The 18,799-nt window shown below is 53.5% G+C and overlaps 1 protein-coding gene across 3 annotated transcripts in view; it reads left to right on the top strand.

Annotated features, from left to right (window-relative positions):
• Window positions 1-17,869, top strand: part of CARD11 (caspase recruitment domain family member 11) — a 139,941-nt gene extending 122,072 nt beyond the window's left edge. For all 3 annotated transcript variants that reach the window (XM_054494580.2, XM_054494581.2, XM_054494582.2), the window contains 8 exons: window positions 3,194-3,434; window positions 4,219-4,315; window positions 5,420-5,515; window positions 7,424-7,559; window positions 9,337-9,516; window positions 10,534-10,658; window positions 12,739-12,854; window positions 16,112-17,869. In XM_054494580.2, coding sequence (XP_054350555.1) covers window positions 3,194-3,434; window positions 4,219-4,315; window positions 5,420-5,515; window positions 7,424-7,559; window positions 9,337-9,516; window positions 10,534-10,658; window positions 12,739-12,854; window positions 16,112-16,316 — 1,196 coding nt within the window. In that variant the 3' untranslated portion in view covers window positions 16,317-17,869. The remainder of the gene's footprint in view (window positions 1-3,193; window positions 3,435-4,218; window positions 4,316-5,419; window positions 5,516-7,423; window positions 7,560-9,336; window positions 9,517-10,533; window positions 10,659-12,738; window positions 12,855-16,111) is intronic.
• The last annotated feature ends 930 nt before the right edge of the window (window positions 17,870-18,799 follow it).

The raw sequence follows: 18,799 nt of genomic DNA, 5'->3' as shown, positions 1-18,799 counted from the left end.
CAAGCGACCTCGCCGCCTAGAGCCTCTGCTTGCTCATCTGTTCAGTGGAAGGCATGGGCACTTCCTGGCAGCATCACGAGGTGCAGGGGCAGGTCTGGGAGAGCACACAGGGATGGTGACAGCTGTGAGCAGCGCTTTGCTGTCTCGAGCTGGCTCTTTGGCCACGTCTGCATGCACCTGCCCAGGTGTCTCGGGCTGTCCGCTGGATCACAGTGGACACGGCATCCCCAGCCTCAGGCACACCTGTCGGAGCCCCGGCTGGCCCAGCTCAGCCCTCTCTCCCTGGCAAGTGGAAGTTGCCTCCTCTCTCGGGCTTCCCGTCCCTGATGTCTGTAGGCAGCAGCTCTGGGGTCAGTCTCCCCACGGACTGGGCATGGAGAAACAGGTTCCCTGTCAGGTCCTGTTGGGGGATTCCTGGCTTTGTTCAGCGTGTCTCAGAAGCCTGCTCACCCACCAAGCCGGGGGCCATAGCAATGGCTACCTGAGCTCTCTGCCTCCTATGAGAACAGAACCTACAAAGAGGACCCTGTTGGAGTGAACTTTCTTTCCCTGGAATTCCAGACTGCAGGACTGTGCTGCTGCACAACTCTGGGGGGCGCTGCTTACATCATATTCTGTGGCACTGCTGGCCAGGGGGCCTAGAGATTTCTCTACCCAGGACCAAGACCACTGAACCACATCCGGGGCCCCAGGATTCTTGCTCTGTGATCCCCCAGCTCCGGGGCAGGCGGGCCTCACCCTCCCTTTTCACAGGGCCCCCAGCATCCTTTGAATGGGATCTCCTCCTTCTCGGCCAAGATTCCTGGGCTGTGAGCTCTGAGCTTTGTTTTCTGCTCTGAACAAGTCTGAGTTCTCGTTCTCACCTCTGGGTTTTTCTACATGATTATCTCTGCAGCTGGATCTTATTTTTAACAGCCAGGGCTCATGAATGTTTCAGCAGAGAATAAATAGCCAGTTTCTCTCTATCCACTCTCCAGAGCCTCCTGCTTGAGCTCCTTCCCGGCAGTGCCCTACCCGTGCAAAGACAATAATGATGCTCTGTCCCTACCTGCAGGACAGGCTTCTCTCCAATTGTGCACCCTGATCTTCCAGCCCAGCAGAAAATCTGTGGGCCTGCAGAATATGACGTGAGCAGCACCCCCCAAGCCCGGAGTTGTGCAGCAGCACAGCCCTGCAAGTCTGGAATTCCAGGGAAAGAAAGTTCATTCCGGCAGGGTCCTGTGTGCAGGTTCCGTTTTCATAGGAGGCAGAGAACTCAGATAGCGATCACAATGGCCCCTGGCCAGGTGGACGGGCAGGATTCTGAGATGTGCTGGACAAGGCCAAGATCCCCCGGATGGACCTGACAGGGAACCCCTGTTTCTCCATGCACAGTGGGTGGGAACATTCATCAGATAATCCAGCTGGCTGGCACGGCCCTGGAATGTGGGTGTGGACATTCGACAAGCTACTCTGGTTATTAGAACCATTTTAGCTTCCGCAGTATTATACAGCCCTCAGCATGTGGAGCTGATGTGGGGGTTTATATTATGGTTTGATATCATGGTTTATGCCCCGCTCCCTCACAAAGTATTTGCAAAACTTTACTTGGGAGGTTGATGACATTTAAATAAGGTTAAAACAACATGTGCCATGGTCTCTTTGGGAAACCATTTGACAGTATCTTCTAAAGATAGATAGAAGATAGATAGATAGATAGATAGATAGATAATAGAAGATTAGATAGATAGATAGATAGATAGATGATAGAAGATTGAAGATAGAAGATAGAAGACAGAGAGATAGAAGATACATAGGTGGAAGATATATAGATTAGATAGATAGATAGATAGATAGATAGATAGATAGATAATGGATACGTAGATGGATGATGGATGGGTAAGTAGATAGATGATAGATAGAAGATAGATAGATAGATAGATAGATGATAGATAATGGATACGTAGATGGATGATGGATGGATAAGTAGATAGATGATTAGATAGATAGATAGATAGATATATAGATAGATAGATGATAGATAATGGATATGTAGATGGATGATGGATGGATAAGTAGATAGATGATAGATAGATAGATAGATAGATAGATAGATAGATAGATAGATAGATAGATATTCTATGACCAAGTAATTCCACTTCTGTGTATGTACCCAAAAGAAATGAGCACATATATCCACAGATAGATGATTGATTGACTGATAGATAGATGATTGATAGATGACAGGTAGATAGATAATAGATGAATGGATAGATGATAGATAGATAGATAGATATTCTATGACCAAGTAATTCCGCTTCTGTGTATGTACCCAAGAGAAATGGGCACGCATATCCATAGATAGACAGATAATAGGTAGAAAGATAATAGATAGATGAATAGATAGATATTCTATGACCAAGTGATTCCACTTCTGTATATATACCCAAGAGAAATGAGCACATATATCCACAGACAGCAGTGTGTATGAATAACTCATAGCAGAGTTGTTCACAATAGCCCAAAACTGCAAACAATGCAAATTGCACATGGGAGAATGGATACATCCACATACCATGGAGTACTATACACCAGTGAAAAAGAGCGCCCTCCAGCTACATTGCAGCATCACAGACAAATCTCACAGGTGTAATGTTGAACAGTGGAAGCTGGAAGTGAAGAGAACATACACTCTTCCACTTATGTGAAGTGGTTCCACTTATGTGAAGTGAGATTCAGCTTATTTATAGCAACGTCGGTTAGGAAGATGGTTCCCCTTAGGAAAGGTACTGACAGAGAGGGTTCTGGTTGTTGCTGCCCACACATATACATTTGTGGAAATTCATTGAACTGAGTACTTAAGAATTTATGCAGTTTACTGTATGCTAGTTGTGCATCAATGAAAAAAATAAAAAACAAGTGCTGTATAATGGTGGGGAAATACGAAGAATGTCACGGGAATGCTAGTAAAGGTGATCATTGCAACTTGGCAAAAATTTTAGCTCTGAGCTTCCTGGCAGCCAAGACAAAAAGGGAAACTGGTAAACAACATGGCTACCCTTCATTGGGGAGGTAGAACTTTCCCCTGGCTATGAGCTCTAAGAGCGGCATATTGCACAGGCACATTGGTGGTGAGGAAAGCTGCTCTAGGAGCTGCTCTGATGGTTGGGGGACCCCATACCAATAGACAGATGGTGCATCTTTCCCTCCGCAGGGTACCGGAAGCTGGTGAAGGACATGGAGGACGGCCTGATCACATCGGGGGACTCGTTCTACATCCGGCTGAACCTGAACATCTCCAGCCAGCTGGACGCCTGCACCATGTCCCTGAAGTGTGACGATGTTGTGCACGTCCGTGACACCATGTACCAGGACAGGCACGAGTGGCTGTGTGCGCGGGTCGACCCTTTCACAGACCATGACCTGGATATGGGCACCATACCCAGCTACAGCCGGTGAGGCCAGAACCAGGGCGGGGCCTCCGTTTCCCTGAGTCTAAGAAGGACCAGGCAGGGGGCTGCGGATGCCACGAACATCAGCAGAGGGGCTTATAGAGAAGCCCAGGCCAAAGAAGGCCACTGCTTTCCCTGTTGCACAGCGAGGTCCCCCAGGCCTTCCTCCTCCAGGAAGCCCTTCCTGCCTCCTCAGGGATGTTTCTCTCAACCTTCACTAGAATCCTGTAGAATCCTCTTCCATCTGGTAGTGAGCAGACCACTCAATTCTATGCTGTCTCGCTGGGTTCACTAGTCATTTCTTTTCCGTGGACCACATCCCGACAACAACGTTGTCATTATAACAGCACTAGCCCCCAAGGACTGAGCACAGGTAGTGTGTCAGGCACACAGCAGGCATCCGGAAGCATCTGTAAGACTGTAACACTACACATCCATACCACAGCATCTATAAGACCATAACACCACACCTCAGGGCAGTCCTCGAAGGCAAGCATCATCACACCAGATTTACAGACGAGGAGACCGTGGCTCAGAGGGGTTCAGCCACTTTGCTGCAGCCCCACAGCGAGCCAGTGCTGGAGGTGGGATCCAAACACAGATACAAGGAGCCACATCTTCTCCCCAGGTGCCCCCTGGGCTCAGAGTGCACACCAGCCACAGGGCCATCCCTACGCAGAGTCGGACACGCGCCCCACCCATGCTGGTGTGGTGCTGCGGCCCCGCTGTCTTCCCAGTGCTTGGCCCTTGAATTTCAGCCCCTGAGGCTCCTCTCTTCACTCCCCAGAGCCCAGCAGCTCCTCCTGGTCAAACTGCAGCGCCTGATGCACCGGGGCAGCCGGGAGGAGGTGGACGGCACCCACCACACCCTGCGGACACTCCGGGTAGGTCTGCCAAGCACCCTGTGGGGGCAGCAGGGACAGGGACCTCACCAGCTTCAAACCTAACTCCCGGGTCTTTTTTAGAGGCAGTAACAAATGCAATCCATCTGTGCTGGGATGATGAATTCTAGGGGACTTGGTTCCTTGGTTCCTTAGGAATGAGATGCTGCCTGTAGAAGAAGCCCCATCCTCTCATACCCTCCCACAGGTCCTGACTTTCCAGGACAAGGGGTTGGCGTCTGGCCGGGCACAGTGGCTCATGCCTGTAATCCCAGCACTTTGGGAGACCAAGGTGGGCAGATCACTTGAGGTCAGGAGTTCAAGACCGGCATGGCCAACATGGTGAAACCTTGTCTCTACTAAAAATACAAAAATTAGCTGGGTATGATGGTATGCCTGTAATCTCAGTTTCTCAGGAGGCTGAGGCAGGAGAATCGCTTGAACGTGGGAGGCAGAGGTTGCAGTAAGCCAAGATCGTGCCACTGCACTCCAGCCTACGTGACAGAGCAAGACCCTGTCTCAAAACAAAAACAAGGCTGGGCGCGGTGGCTCACGCCTGTAATGCCAGCACTTTGGGAGGCAGAGGTGGGAGGATCATGAGGTCAAGAGATCAAGACCATCCTGGCCAACATGGTGAAACCCCGTCGCTACTAAAAATACAAAAATTAGCTGGATATGGTGGTGCGCCTGTAATCCCAGCTACTCAGGAGGCAGAGGCAGGAGAATCGCTTGAACCTGGGAGGCAGAAGTTGCAGTGAGCTGAGATCATGCCACTGCACTCCAGCCTGGCAACAGAGCAAGGCTCTGCCTCAAAAAAAAAGAGGATGAGCCTAGGTTTCTGGCTCCAGCAGGACTGCAGGCCTTTGCTCTACCATCCCTGGTCTCTGTTGAAGCAAATCACCTCTCTCCCAAGTCTCCAGGACTCCTCTCCTCTACCCCGCCTGCCCCTGCCTGCCCCCGCCCCTTGCCTGCAGCCTTTTGATTTCCCTAAGGAAGCGTTAGCACGGAGGGGACTTGAGGACAGGTCTCCGGTTCTCACCAGCATCATTGTGTTCTCACCTTCTGCCAAGCCCAGCAGGGCCTGACTGATTGATAAATTCATTTCAGAACACCCTGCAGCCGGAAGAAGCGCTTTCAACAAGCGACCCCCGGGTCAGCCCCCGTCTCTCGCGAGCAAGCTTCCTTTTTGGCCAGCTCCTTCAGGTAAGGCTCTCCGGAGCGCCTGCCAACCTTTCAATCATATTCTGCTGTGGCCCTGCCCTGTCCCCGCTGAGAAGAGACACCCAAATCAAAATAACCATGCTTTGTGTTTGTACACTACTTGCAACTCTTCACAGTGCCTCACATCTCCCGTTCCGTTTTATCCTGTCAGTGACAGGTGGGTAGACAGTCTCTGTGCCTGCGGGAAGCAAATCCCACTTTCATAAAAGATTGAGGAAACTTATGGTGAAAAGAAACTGAAGTTAGCTGTTCAGATACTAGTAGAAAGATCAGAAGCAGTGTATCAGGAGATGAAAACAAACATCCTGCATATCCAGGCCAGATCAGGTCCTCATTAATTGAGCATTCAACTTATCTGAGCATCCCGGCAGCCAAGGAAAAAAGGGAACCCAGCAGAGTCTTTCAATCTTATCTGTCTTGGGAAACATTTTAGCTATCAAGACCAGAAAGGACTTTTCCCTTCTGCTTAATTCTAAAAGGGATTTTTTTTTTTTTTACGTGGATCATTATACAAAGAACATTGACTAGCATCGTGTGTGGTATCTTCAGAAATGGTTTCTCATAAACGCAGAAACACTCTTTGGGATTGTTTCTTGTATCGCCCGTGGACAAAAGCCAAGGGGGGTAATATGAAAATGTGGCCCCATGAGCATGTTCCTGTGTCGCTGCCTCACTCATTAGACTCCAACGGAGACAGTGTTACGTTCCGCTGCTCCACCTCGACGTTGGAACAGGGAAGCCCAGGGAAATTGTGAGCAGTGTGACCCTAAAATTCAGGTAGACACAAACAAGTGGCGGAGAGACACCCAGGTGGAAAGGAACCCTGGTAAAGTCTGAGGGGTTCACGAGGGCCGGACCATTAGAGATGACGCATTTTTACACCCGCATGACATGCAAGAGTGGAACCTTGGGGCCAGACGCAGTGGCTCACGCCTGTAATCCCAACACTTTGGGAGGCTGAGGCGGGTGGATCACTTGAGGTCAGGAATTCGAGACCAGCCTGGCCAACATAGCGAAACCCCATCTCTACTAAATATACAAAAAGTAGCTGGGTGCAGTGGCAGGTGCCTGTAATCCCAGCTACTCGGGAGGCTGAAACAGGAGAATCGCTTGAGCCCAGGAGGCGGAGGTTGCAGTGAGCCGAGATCGCACCACTGGACTCCAGCCTGGGCGAGAGTGCGACGCTCCATCTCAAAAAAAAAAAAAATTGAAACCTTGGGAGTCTCATCCAGAGCCCTGCAGCCAGTTAACAGAGAGCCGGCTGACACCCCAGATGCCATGCGTTTTCCTTCCTGCAGAAGGAAGAGTGTGGAGAGACTCAAAGTAGCCCATAGAATATGGTGTGAACTTGCTTCTGGGCCCATTGCAGGGGCATCCATTTCTGCCCTCCAGGACTCAACTCTGTGAATTGTAGAAAAAAGTGTGTGCCCCCCTTTAAACTTAGGGATACCGAGGCAGAAAGGCATAGTGAGCACAGTGTCAGAGGGAGGTGGCATTGTCTAGCACATGCCCTGCAGGGGGGCAGTCCCTGCCCACAGGGGTTTCCAGCCAGGGGTCTTCACAGCTGGGGCGGCTCAGGTCCCACAGTGCCCGCAGAGCTGAACCTGAGGTTCCCACAGGGATGCAGATGAGCTTGACCCGAGACTCATCTGGCTGCGGAAGACAGCGTGGGCACCGATTCACTCATTTACCTACTCAGAACATCTCTCCAGTGGCTAAAGGGCTCGAGCCACCTGCTGGGAGTCTCCTGTTTTTATAGGGGAAATGACTGGCCCAGGAACCCCCAGGGGCAGAGGGGGGATTTGAACAAAGGTCTGGCTTTGCCTGGTTCTGTGCGTTTAGAAGCGGAAGCAAAACAGTCCTCCCCCAACCCTCCCTCTGCTCCTCCAGTTCGTCAGCAGGTCCGAGAACAAGTATAAGCGGATGAACAGCAACGAGCGGGTCCGCATCATCTCGGGGAGCCCGCTAGGGAGCCTGGCCCGGTCCTCGCTGGACGCCACCAAGCTCTTGACCGAGAAGCAGGAAGGTACATGGGGACCGCCTGGCCCCTCCCACCACTCCCAGCCACAGTCACACATGCCTCACCCTCACCTGGGGGCACATTGGTCCTTGCGAGGGGGCCTGGAAGTCCTCAAAAGGGAGAAGAGGGTGGCCACAGGTGGCTCATGCCTGCAATCCCAGTGCTTTGGGAGGCCAAGGCTGGAGGATCGCTTGAGGCCAGGAGTTCAAGGCCAGCCTGGGCAACACAGTAAGACCTCCATCTGTACAAAAAATATAACTATGGCTGGGCGCGGTGGTTCACGCCTGTAATCCCAGCACTTTGGGAGGCCGAGGCGGGCAGATCACAAGGTCAGGAGATCGAGACCATCCTGGCTAACACGGTGAAACCCCGTCTCTACTAAAAATACAAAAGATTAGCCAGTCGTGGTGGTGGGCGCCTGTAGTCTCAGCTACTCGGGAGGCTGAGGCAGGAGAATGGCGTGAACCTGGGAGGTGGAGCTTGCTGTGAGCTGAGATCACACCACTGCACTCCAGCCTGGGCGACAGAGTGAGACTCCGTCTCAGAAAAAAAAAAATATATATATATATAGATAGATAGATAGATATATATAAAACTATAAAATGTATAAAAACATTAAAAATAAAAACATAAAGCATTAAAAATAGATCTTAAAATATGTAAATAGCTAGGCGTGGTGTCACGTGCCTATGGTCCCAGCCACTTGAGAGGCTGAGGTGGGAGGATCACTTGACCAGGAGGTTGAGGCTGCAGTGAACCAAGATCACATCACTGCAGTCACTCTGGCCTGGGCCATACAGCAAGACCCCTAGCTCTAAAAATAAAAATAAAAGACAGAAATAAATTAAAAGGGTGAGGGAGCCTGGCCTTGGCTGTGAGGACCATGCTGCCTCGGGGTGACATCCCGCCAAGCTCACCCGATAACGACGCTCTCGTTGTGGTTGCTTCACGCCCGGGTGCCCGTGTTAATTGGGGCTGTTTGCTGTGAAGTGTTCGTTTTATTGATTTCTCTACCCACTGAGTGCCTCTTGCCATTTATCAACCCAGCAAGGGGCCTCCCGGTCCACCGTCCCCCACCCTGCTGACCCTGGCTGGCCCTGCTCAGGGAAAGGGAAGCCACAGCCCTGGCTGGATCTCAGAGGAGGTCCTGGGGCGGCTTCCCGGGCTGGCCCTTTGGGAGTTGGAGTGGCCAGGCCAGGGGACAAGAAAAGGCACAAGGGACAAGGGACAGGCTGCCTGTTTCTGGGAACGGTTTCCTCAGGCTACCTGGGGGGTGGCTTCTTCAGAACCCCAGGCTTCTGCGTGGCTCTGCCACCCCAGCCAGAGAGGGACTGAGAAGGCGGAACTGAGGCCAAGTTTTCCCTCCCAGTGCTCCTGGGAGACACCCAAGGCCTTGGCCGCTGGTCCTGGTATCTCGTGGGCGCCCGCCGGCCCTTGCTTTCCTTGCCCTCGCCTTCCCCTCCTCTGGGCTGTACCCAGTCCATGCCCTTCCTCCGAGAAGCCCTCCTTGATCGTCTGCCAAAGCAAACTTTCCCTCCAGAGCTCAGTCAAGGTTCCTGCATTTGTCACACACTCTGCCTGCCCCCCAGCACACCTCCCCTCCCCGGCACACAAGCCCCAAGCAGTGCCAGCCCGAGGTGACCTCAGACACTGGATGCCCGGGGCAGCAGCCAGGCCTCCACACTGACGGTGGCCTGCAGGACCCAGCCCAGGGGCCCCATCCTCCGTGGAAGGTCTTCGGAGCCCCAGGGGTCTGACCGCCGCCCTCTCCTGCCCCTGCCAGAGCTGGACCCCGAAAGCGAGCTGGGGAAGAACCTCAGCCTCATCCCCTACAGCCTGGTGCGCGCCTTCTACTGCGAGCGCCGCCGGCCCGTGCTCTTCACGCCCACTGTGCTGGCCAAGACGCTGGTGCAGAGGCTGCTCAACTCGGGAGGTGCCATGGAGTTCACCATCTGCAAGTCAGGTGAGCAGCGAGCCACGGCCACCTGGGGAGCCCCGCGGGAGCCATGGACTAGGACCACTTCCCCTCTTCTCTTCCCTCCTCCCCTCCTCCCTTTCCCCCTCTTCCCTCTTTCCTTTCCTTCCTCCTCCCTTCTCCCTCTTCTCTTCTCCCTCCTCCAACTTCTCACTCCTCCCGTCCCCCTCCTCACTTCCCTCCTCCCCTCTTTCCTCCCTTCCTTTTCTCCTTCCTCATCCTCCCCTCCCTCCTCCCTCTTCTTCCCTCCTCCTCCTCCCCATCACCCCTCCTCCCCCTGGATAGGTGAATGGATGGATGGATGAATGGATAATGGGTGACTGGGTGGGTGGACAGATTGATAGATAAATGGGTGGGTGCGTGGATGGATGGATGGAAGGATGAGTGGGTGAGTGGATGGGTGAGTGGGTGGATGGATTGATGGATGGATGTATGGATGGATGGATGGATGGATGGATGGATCGATGGATGGATGGATGGATGGATGGATGGATGGATGGATGGATGGATGGATGGATCGATGGATGGATGGATGGATGGATGGATGGATGGATGGATGGATGGATGGATAAGTGGATGGGTGGATAGGTGGTTGACGGTGGGTGGGTGGGTGAGGGGTCGGTAGATGGGTGGGTGGGTGGATGGATGGGTAGGTGGATGGGTGGGTGGAACAGGAGATTTATTTAGACTGGTGATCAGCCTTGCACCACGGTGCCTGAGCTGCTTTGTCCAATGAAAGGTATTGCTGAGAAGCCAAACCATGAGTATTTGCCAAGCACCTGCTCTATGGGCTGCCATGGGGAGTATGAAGAAGGTTAACCTTAGCCCTGCCCTCAAGGAGCTTCACAGTCTAGTAGAGGGGAGACGAGATTCATTTAAACACGGCAGGAAGGGGATCGGACATCGAGTTCTGTAGATCCCAGAAGGTGGCAGGCAGGGCCTGGGTGGGATGGTCAACCCAAGGCAACCTCGTGCTGCCCTCAGGACTGGCCCCTCTCTCTGCAGATATCGTCACAAGGGATGAGTTCCTCAGAAGGCAGAAGACGGAGACCATCATCTACTCCCGAGAGAAGAACCCCAACGCGTTCGAATGCATCACCCCTGCCAACATCGAAGCTGTGGCCGCCAAGGTGAGGCGGGGGCTGGGAGGTTGGATGGGGCCAGGCCCCTCCGTGATGATCCTCATGAGGCCACCTGGGCCAGGGACAAGGGTGGGATGAAGAGTTGCTTTCACTTCCCCGTGCCCAGACCTCTCCCTTTCCCCTTGTCCCAGCAGCTGCCCTGTGTTAACTCCCTCTCTGCGCCCTTGTTCCCTGGGCTCCGAAGTGAGTTTTTATTTTGGAGCTGCTTTCTATTTGTGATGGCTTCCTGGAGCTGGTGTGTGTTCGCATTATTTAGGAGTGTGTCTGTCTGGTTGTGATAACAAGGGCCAGAGATAGAGAACGAGCTCATCAGGGCAAGAGACAGGATGAACATGAAGGTGACAGGTATTGCATTCACCAAACGAGGGGAAAACGGGACATCATGAGAGTTATTGGCAACGATGCAAAAAGGTTGTCTGTGTGCAATGTGGAGTCTTTGGAGCCAGACAACGTGACCTAAGCATTGAGCTCTTCCTCGTCCCAGCACTGGATGAAGGAAAGGCTCTCTGTCCGCATCACTGGAGGGCTCCCCCAGCTGCTGGGGCCTGGCTCTGTGGTGGGCTCTCGGTCTGCATCAGTGGAGGGCTCCCCCAGCAGCTGGGGGCTGGCTCCGTGGTGGACGCTGACCTTGGGGATGGCAAGAGCAGATGGTGGTGTTTTTGTTTTTTTTTAAGTCTGGGCCACAGCAGTTTAGGAAATTCTGACAGCTGGAGCGAATAGAAAGTGAGCGGACAGGGTTGGAGCTGAGATTGTTTTTAGCTGAAAAGAAGAAGCCCTCCAGCAGATCTGTGCTGTAGAAATGTGGGCCATGGTCCTGCTGGTGGGGAATGGGGAGCAGTGGCCCCGCAGGAGGTCCAAGGGGACCCTGGGTGGGGGGGTGGTCATTCCCACCTCCAGACCCGAGTGCTAGTTCCAGGCTGTGTTCAGTTTGTGAAATTCACTGAGCTGCACACTTAGAATGCTGTGTTTATGTTCTATTCCAATGCAAAGTTTGATGTTTTATTTATTTATTTAGAGACTGGGGCTCGCTCTGTTGCCCAGCCTGGAGTGCAGAGCACGATCCCGGCTTACTGCAGCCGCGACTTCTAGGCTCAAGCAACCCTCCCGCCTCTGCCTCCCGAGTAGCTGGGACTACAGTTATGCACCACCATGCCCAGCTAATGATTTTTTAATATTTTTAGAGATAGGGTCTTGTTATATTGCCCAGGCTGGTCTCGAACTCCTAGTGTCAAGCAATCCTCCCGCCTCCCAAAGCGCTGGGATTGCTGGCATGAGCCATGACGCCCAGCCAACATTTGGTGGAATTTTTTTTTAAGCGATGCCTTCAGCAAAGCAGAGATTGTCCTTTCTCAAAATGATGAGCTCATGGTTGAGAACCCTTGCAGATACTCCTGCGACCTGCCAGCCTGGCCACCTCACCCTTCACGTGTTCCCTACCCTCTTACTTGAAGGCAGGCTAGGGTAGCAGGTGTTTGGGAGTGTGTGTGTGTGTGTGTGTGTGTGTGTGTGTGTGTGTGTGTTTGAGACAGTGTCTCACTCTGTCACCCAGGCTGGAATGCAGTGGCACTATCTCGGCTCACTGCAACCTCCACCTCCCGGGTTCAAGCGATTCTCCTGCCTCAGCCTCCTGAGTTGTTGGGATTACAGGCGTGGGCCACCACACCCAGCTAATTTTTATACTTTTAATAGAGACAGGGTTTTGCCATGTTGGCCAGGCTGGTGTTGAACTCCTGACCCCAAGTGATCGGCCCGCCTCAGCCTCCCAAAGTGCTGGGATTAGAGGCGTGAGCCACCGCGCCCGGCTGGTAGCAGGTGTTTCATTCAAATTCAGTCATGCGACCTGGTCCACCCCAGCCAGGGCCTCGTCTCTGCCCATGAACATCACTGTGGTCAGCAGAGTCCTGAAGTGTCCAGACTCATGGGGGTCATCTCCTGGATCAGTGGCAGGTGGCTTTCAGGGCTCCCACCCCGCTATAGACCCCAACCCTGCATCCAGGCCCCGCCGCAGGCACCTTCACAGGAGCGGGAGGTGGGTGGGCTGCGCTAACCCAAGCCGCTGTGCCCGCAGAACAAGCACTGCCTGCTGGAGGCTGGGATCGGCTGCACCAGAGACTTGATCAAGTCCAACATCTACCCCATCGTGCTCTTCATCCGGGTGTGTGAGAAGAACATCAAGAGGTTCAGGTAGGGCTCCCAGACCCCTAGGGGCTGTCCCCTCCTGTCCCTAGCGCACCACCAAGCCTCCATGGATCGCAGGAGGCCTATGTGCCCCCACCTCATGCACCCCTTTTGTAAACCCTCACCAAGTACGGGACTGACCTTGCAGAGCTGACGCCGAGGACAGCGGCCGAGATGGTGACTCACACATGGGGCGCATCCCGGGGGACAAGAGCTGGGAGGGATGGGGCGGAGTGCCCATCACCCAGGGTGGTCTGGGAAGGCCTGGGGGATCCCTCAGCGAGACCCATGGCAGTGAGGGGGGCCTAGGAGATGAGAAAGAAGACGCAATCTGGGCAGCGGGGGAACAGCTGGTGCTCAGACCCTGAGACAGGTGTTTGGGCGGAATGGTGAGGGACAGAGGGGTGAGGGACAGAGGGATGAGAGGCTGAGGAGTGAGGGGCGGAGGGTGAGGGTCGGAGGGGTGAGGGACAGAGGGGTGAGAGGCTGAGGAGTGAGGGGCGGAGGGTGAGGGTCGGAGGGTGAGAGGCTTAGGGGCGAGGGGCGCAGGGGTGAGAGGCAGAGGGTGAGGGGTGGAGGGGTGAGGGGTGCAGGGGTGGGGGTGCAGGGGTGAGGGGCGGAGGGATGAGAGGTGGGGGATGAGGGGCGGAGGGGTGAGAGGCGGAGGGGTGGGGGGCGGAGCGGTGAGGGGCAGCGGGTCCAGGCCACCGGGGCCACAGGAGGCTGCGGCATCTTGTTCCGGGTGCATCTGGAGGCCACTGAAGGTTCTGAGCAGAGGTGTGGCATGGTCCATTTTAGGGTATAAACGCACCTCTCACCTCTGGACACGGGCAGGGTGGCGGTGTGGGCGGGGCTTCTGTCTGAGAGGCGATGAGAGGCAGTCTGACTCTGGATCCATGTTCAGGGTCGAGCCTGCAGGATTCGGGAAAGGGTTCACTCTGGGCTTCCAGAGAACCAGAGGCCGGGCGCGGTGGCTCACGCATATAATCCCCACACTTTGGGAGGCCAGGGTGGGCGGATCAGCTGAAGTTGAGAGTTTAAGACCAGCTTGGCCAACATGGTCTGTACTAAAAAATACAAAAAATACAAAAAATACAAAAAATCTGTACTAAAAATACAAAAAATTAGCTGGGCGTGGTGGCGGGCACCTGTAGTCCCAGCTACTCAGGAGGCAGAGGCAGGAGAATTGCTTGAACGTGGGAGGGGGAGATTGCAGTGAGCTGAGATCGAGCCACTGCACTCCAGCCTGGGCGACAGAGTGAGACTCCGTCTCAAAAAAAAAAAAAGAACGAAAGGATGGCGCTGAGGTTTGGTGCCTGAGTGATGAGGACAGACTGGCCCTTAAGTGACTTCATCTCGGATCCCCGCCCCGCCTCGCACGCACCTGCAAAATAAATGTCCTGACGCCATTTTACAGAGGGAATCACAGACTGAGAGTTTAGGCCCATTCATTCCTTTTCACCAGATACTCGTTGAGCCCCTGTGAAGGGTTAGGCTCTGGGGAACCCAGCAGTGAGCAAAAGAGACGGGCATCCCCCCTCGATATCTCACACCCGTTAGGCTGGCCAGGACCAAAAGCACAGAAACTAACAAGTGTTGACGAGGAGGGTAGACGTCGGAACCCCATGCGCAGCTGCTGGAAATGCAAAAGAGAGTGGCCACTGTGGAGGACAGCATGGCGATGCCCCAAAAAATTAAAAATAGAATACCATATAATCCAGCAACCCCACCTGTGGGCATATCCCCAAGAGAATTGAGAGCAGGGTCTGTAAGAGACATTTACACGCCTGTGTTCACAGCAGCATTACTCCCAAGAGCCAAAACGTGGACGTCACCTAAGGGTCCATCCGTGGGGAGTGAATACACATAATAGGGCCCACCCATACAGGCTAGAAATGGCAAGAGCTGAAAACCTTGCAAACTGTTAACAAAAAAAGAGTTGAAACAAAGAAATAATAATACATTTAATGCAAGAGAAATAATAGCATGGTACACACCCCCTTCCCTGATCTGTCCTGCCTGGGAATGCGTTTATGGTGCAGTGTGTATCGCAACAAAATTACTGTATGGAGTTTTTTTTTTTTTTGAGATGGAGTCTCACTCTGTCACCCAGGCTGAAGTGCAATGGCACGATCTCAGCTCACTGCAGCCTCCACCTCCCAGGTTCAAGAGATTCTCCTACCTCAGCCTCCCGAGTAGCTGGGATTACAGGCGCCCACCACCATGCCTGGCTAATGTGTGTATTTTTACTAGAGATTGGGTTTCACCATGTTGGCCAGGCTGGTCTCGAACTCCTGACTTCAAGTAATCCTCCTGCCTCGGCCTCCCAGAGTGCTGGGATTACAGGCATGAGCCACCGCACCCGGCCCATACAGTGGAGTATTATTCAGCCTTCAAAAGGAAGAAGATTCTCACACCCACTCCAACATGGATGAACCTTGAGGGTGTTATTCTCAGTTAAATAAGCCAGTTACAAAAACACACATGCTGTGTGTGATTCCGCTTCTGTGAGGTCTCTAGAGCAGTCAGATTCCTAGAGACAGGAAGTAGAAGGGTGGTTCTCAGGGGCTGCGGGAGGGAAGATGGGGAGTGAGTATTTATGGGCCCAGAGTTGCAGTTTGGGAAGTTGAGAAAGTTCTGGAGATTGGTTGCACAGCAGTGTGAATATACCTCATGCTACTGAATTACTCACTTAAAGAATAGGTAAAATGGTTGATTTTATTTTATGCGTATCTTAGCACGATTAAAAATAAAAAGGATGTGGCCGGGCGCGGTGGCTCACGCCTATAATCCCAGCACCTTGGGAGGCCGAGGCAGGCAGGTCATTTGAGGTCGAGAGTTCAAGACCAGCCTGGCCAACATGGTGAAACCCCATCTCTACTAAAAATATAAAAATTAACCAGGCATGATAGCACGTGCCTGTAGTCCCAGCTACTCAGGAGGCTGAGGCAGGAGAATCACTTGAACCCAGGAGGTAGAGGTTGCAGTGAGCCGAGATCATGCCACTGCACTTCAGCCTGGGCGACAGAGCGAGACTCCATCTCAATCAATCAATCAATCAATCAATAAGGATGTGTTTGGAATTTCCGATGAACAGCATGAAGGGGCACAGTCCCTAGCGTTAAGAGGCATGGACGCTATAGGGAGAAGCAAGGCAGGGAAGGGGTGGGGACCGCAGCAGTCAGGGGTGGCCGGGCAGGTGGTGCCACACCAGTTCCACAGCCTTGGCAGCCTCCCCACAGCCCCTGCATGTCTCCTCCCAGAAAGCTGCTGCCCCGGCCTGAGACGGAGGAGGAGTTCCTGCGCGTGTGCCGGCTGAAGGAGAAGGAGCTGGAGGCCCTGCCGTGCCTGTACGCCACGGTGGAACCTGACATGTGGGGCAGCGTAGAGGAGCTGCTCCGCGTTGTCAAGGACAAGATCGGCGAGGAGCAGCGCAAGACCATCTGGGTGGACGAGGACCAGCTGTGAGGCAGGCGCCCCGGGCAGAGAGACGCTGTGGTGTGGGGCATCCTATGAGGCAGGCACCCTAGGCAGAGAGATGCGGTGGGTGCGGGGGGATCCTGTGGCCCACAGAGCTGCCCCAGCAGACGCTCTGCCACACCCAGTGATGGAGCCCCGGGGGGACAGTCGCACCTGGGGAGGAGCAGGGTGCAGCCCATTCCCCCAGCCCTGGCTGACCTGGCCTAGCAGTTTGGCCCTGCTGGCCTTAGCAGGGAGACAGGAGAGCAAAGGACGCCAAGCCAGAGGCCCGAGGCCAGCCGGCCTCTCGAGAGCCAGAGCAGCAGTTGAATGTAATGCTGGGGACAGGCGTGCTGCCACCAGTAGGGCGGGGACCCCGACAGCCAGGTGACTACCAGTCCTGGGGACACACTCACTGTAAACACATCCCCAGGCAGGACAGATCGGGAAAGGGGTGTGTACCAGGCTATGATTTCTCTTGCATTAAAATGTATTATTATTTCTTTGTTTTGACCCTTTGTTTTTGAACAGCTTGCAAGGCCTTGAGCCCTTGCCGCCTTCCTAACCTGAAAACCATGCCCAGTGAGCTTAGCTGGGGACTCAGGCCCCATGTTCCTGGGTAGGGTGAAGATGGGGTGACCACACACCCCAGGGTCCCAGGACAGGCCTGATTTACCCCTGGGCTTAGGATAATACTTGCTAATCGCACCCTATGGACTCAAATGCATCCTGATTTGGAAAATCAATAAATTATCTTGTCACCCTGAGAAGGGCCCATCCTCTCACTGACCCTGGGGAGCCATTGCAGTCTGTGTCTGGCCTGCCCCGTAACTCCAGCCCTGAGGCCAGGCCCCCGTCACTCAGCTCTTTTCTGCACATAACTGCCCCTGCCCCACATTCAATGTCCCTAAAGGGCAGCCCCACTTCCTCCTGCAGGTCAGGAGCAAGCATGTGGGGTACAGCCCTCTGGGGGGTTCATACCCCACTGCCCACGAGCTTGAGGGGTGCAGGAAAGCCACACCCACTCCCCAGCAGGTAGCAAAAGTCCTAGGAGTTCTAGAACCATTCTTCTCCTTCACCCCCTTGATGCAAATTTGCCGAGTGCGGACCTGACAGGCACAGCCAAACCAGGCCAGGTTGCAACCTCACGGGGCACCACGCTGCATATGCAGGAAGCTGCTGGGTGGCAGGCTCGGATTCAAACCCAAGTCTGCCTGAATGTGGGAACTGTGGGAGCAACTGCTCACCAACAACCTAATGCCCAGACTCCCCTTCCTTCAGAGAATCCTGACTTCTCCTGGGAATCTACATGCACAGCTCAAAGACCACATATCCCAGCCTCCCTTGCAATTAGGGAAATGTAAGGGGAGGTTTGGGGGAGAGACAAATGGTGCTTCCTCCAGTTTTCTGCCGGGGATGCAGACGCAATGGCTGGAGCACCAGCAGTGTCCTTGCATCTTGAGGCGACTGTGAGGATGGAAACCCCGCTTGGAGGATGGTAGATCAGAAAGAGAGAAGGAACCACGTCACTGGTGACACTTGGGGGCCCAGGACGGCTGCTTGGGTTTTACATGAGACAGAAAGAAATTTGTGTCTTGTGTTAAATGACTGTTATTTCAGTTCTCTGTTACTTGCAGCCACGAGTAATTCCTAACAAATACAGGAGAAAACTTTCTTCTTTATAGTTTCAAATACCATGGGCATGGGTTAATCCTCTGCTAGATTTTTACCACTTAGACAAGGTATGAATTATTAATAAAAGCACTGTATTAATAAAGATCTCTTCCAAAAAAAAAAAAAAGTACTGTGTGGCCTGTAGCATTTTCTGGCATTTTGACCTACAGAAGACAAATTAGCATCAGAAATCTCCAGGAGGTGGGAGTGAATGGATGGGGGTCCTAGGAGGATGCCTTGTTCTTGCCTCCTCTCTGACAATCCATCTCTGCACCACCAGCTCCGGGTCTGCCAGGGAGTGTGACACCTTGAAAAACAGAATGTCTCCCTCCAAGAGCCCGTGAGCAATGCTGCTTTTTCCAAGACAGCCCCCAGAAACAAGCTAGACGTGCTGGGTGTAGAGAGGCCGTGACTCCGAGGTGCAGCTGCCGTTATTTAGGGCCAAATAAACCACCACACGAGGCAATGCTAGGGCCGGAAGGCCTCCAGCTTCCATCTTGTGAAAGCCTTAAGTTAAAATGTAAATCTCCCCCAAGCCGAGGCCCTCGTGTTCCGGCCTGGAAGCTGTGCTTCCTTGTAAAGCGCTCTGTGCTGAGTGGACAGATGTGACCGGGAAGGAGTCTCAGACAAAAAGCCAGATGAGTGATTTATATCTATTTATTAGACTTCAGAACTCTCACGTGGCTGAGCAGAATAAGCAAACAGGTGGCTTGCATGGCATTTGGGAGGACAAGTGGGGTGCAGATAAGCTGTGCATAGGGAAAGATATCTGAAAAGAATCTGTGGTGGGGTTTCTTTTCCCCCTTGCCTTGCCCGAG

This window comes from Pongo pygmaeus, chromosome 6 (genome assembly GCF_028885625.2).
Source record: "Pongo pygmaeus isolate AG05252 chromosome 6, NHGRI_mPonPyg2-v2.0_pri, whole genome shotgun sequence".
NCBI lineage: Eukaryota > Metazoa > Chordata > Mammalia > Primates > Hominidae > Pongo > Pongo pygmaeus.
Note: the sequence above shows the minus strand (reverse complement) of the source record. Positions and strands in the feature narration are given on the sequence as shown.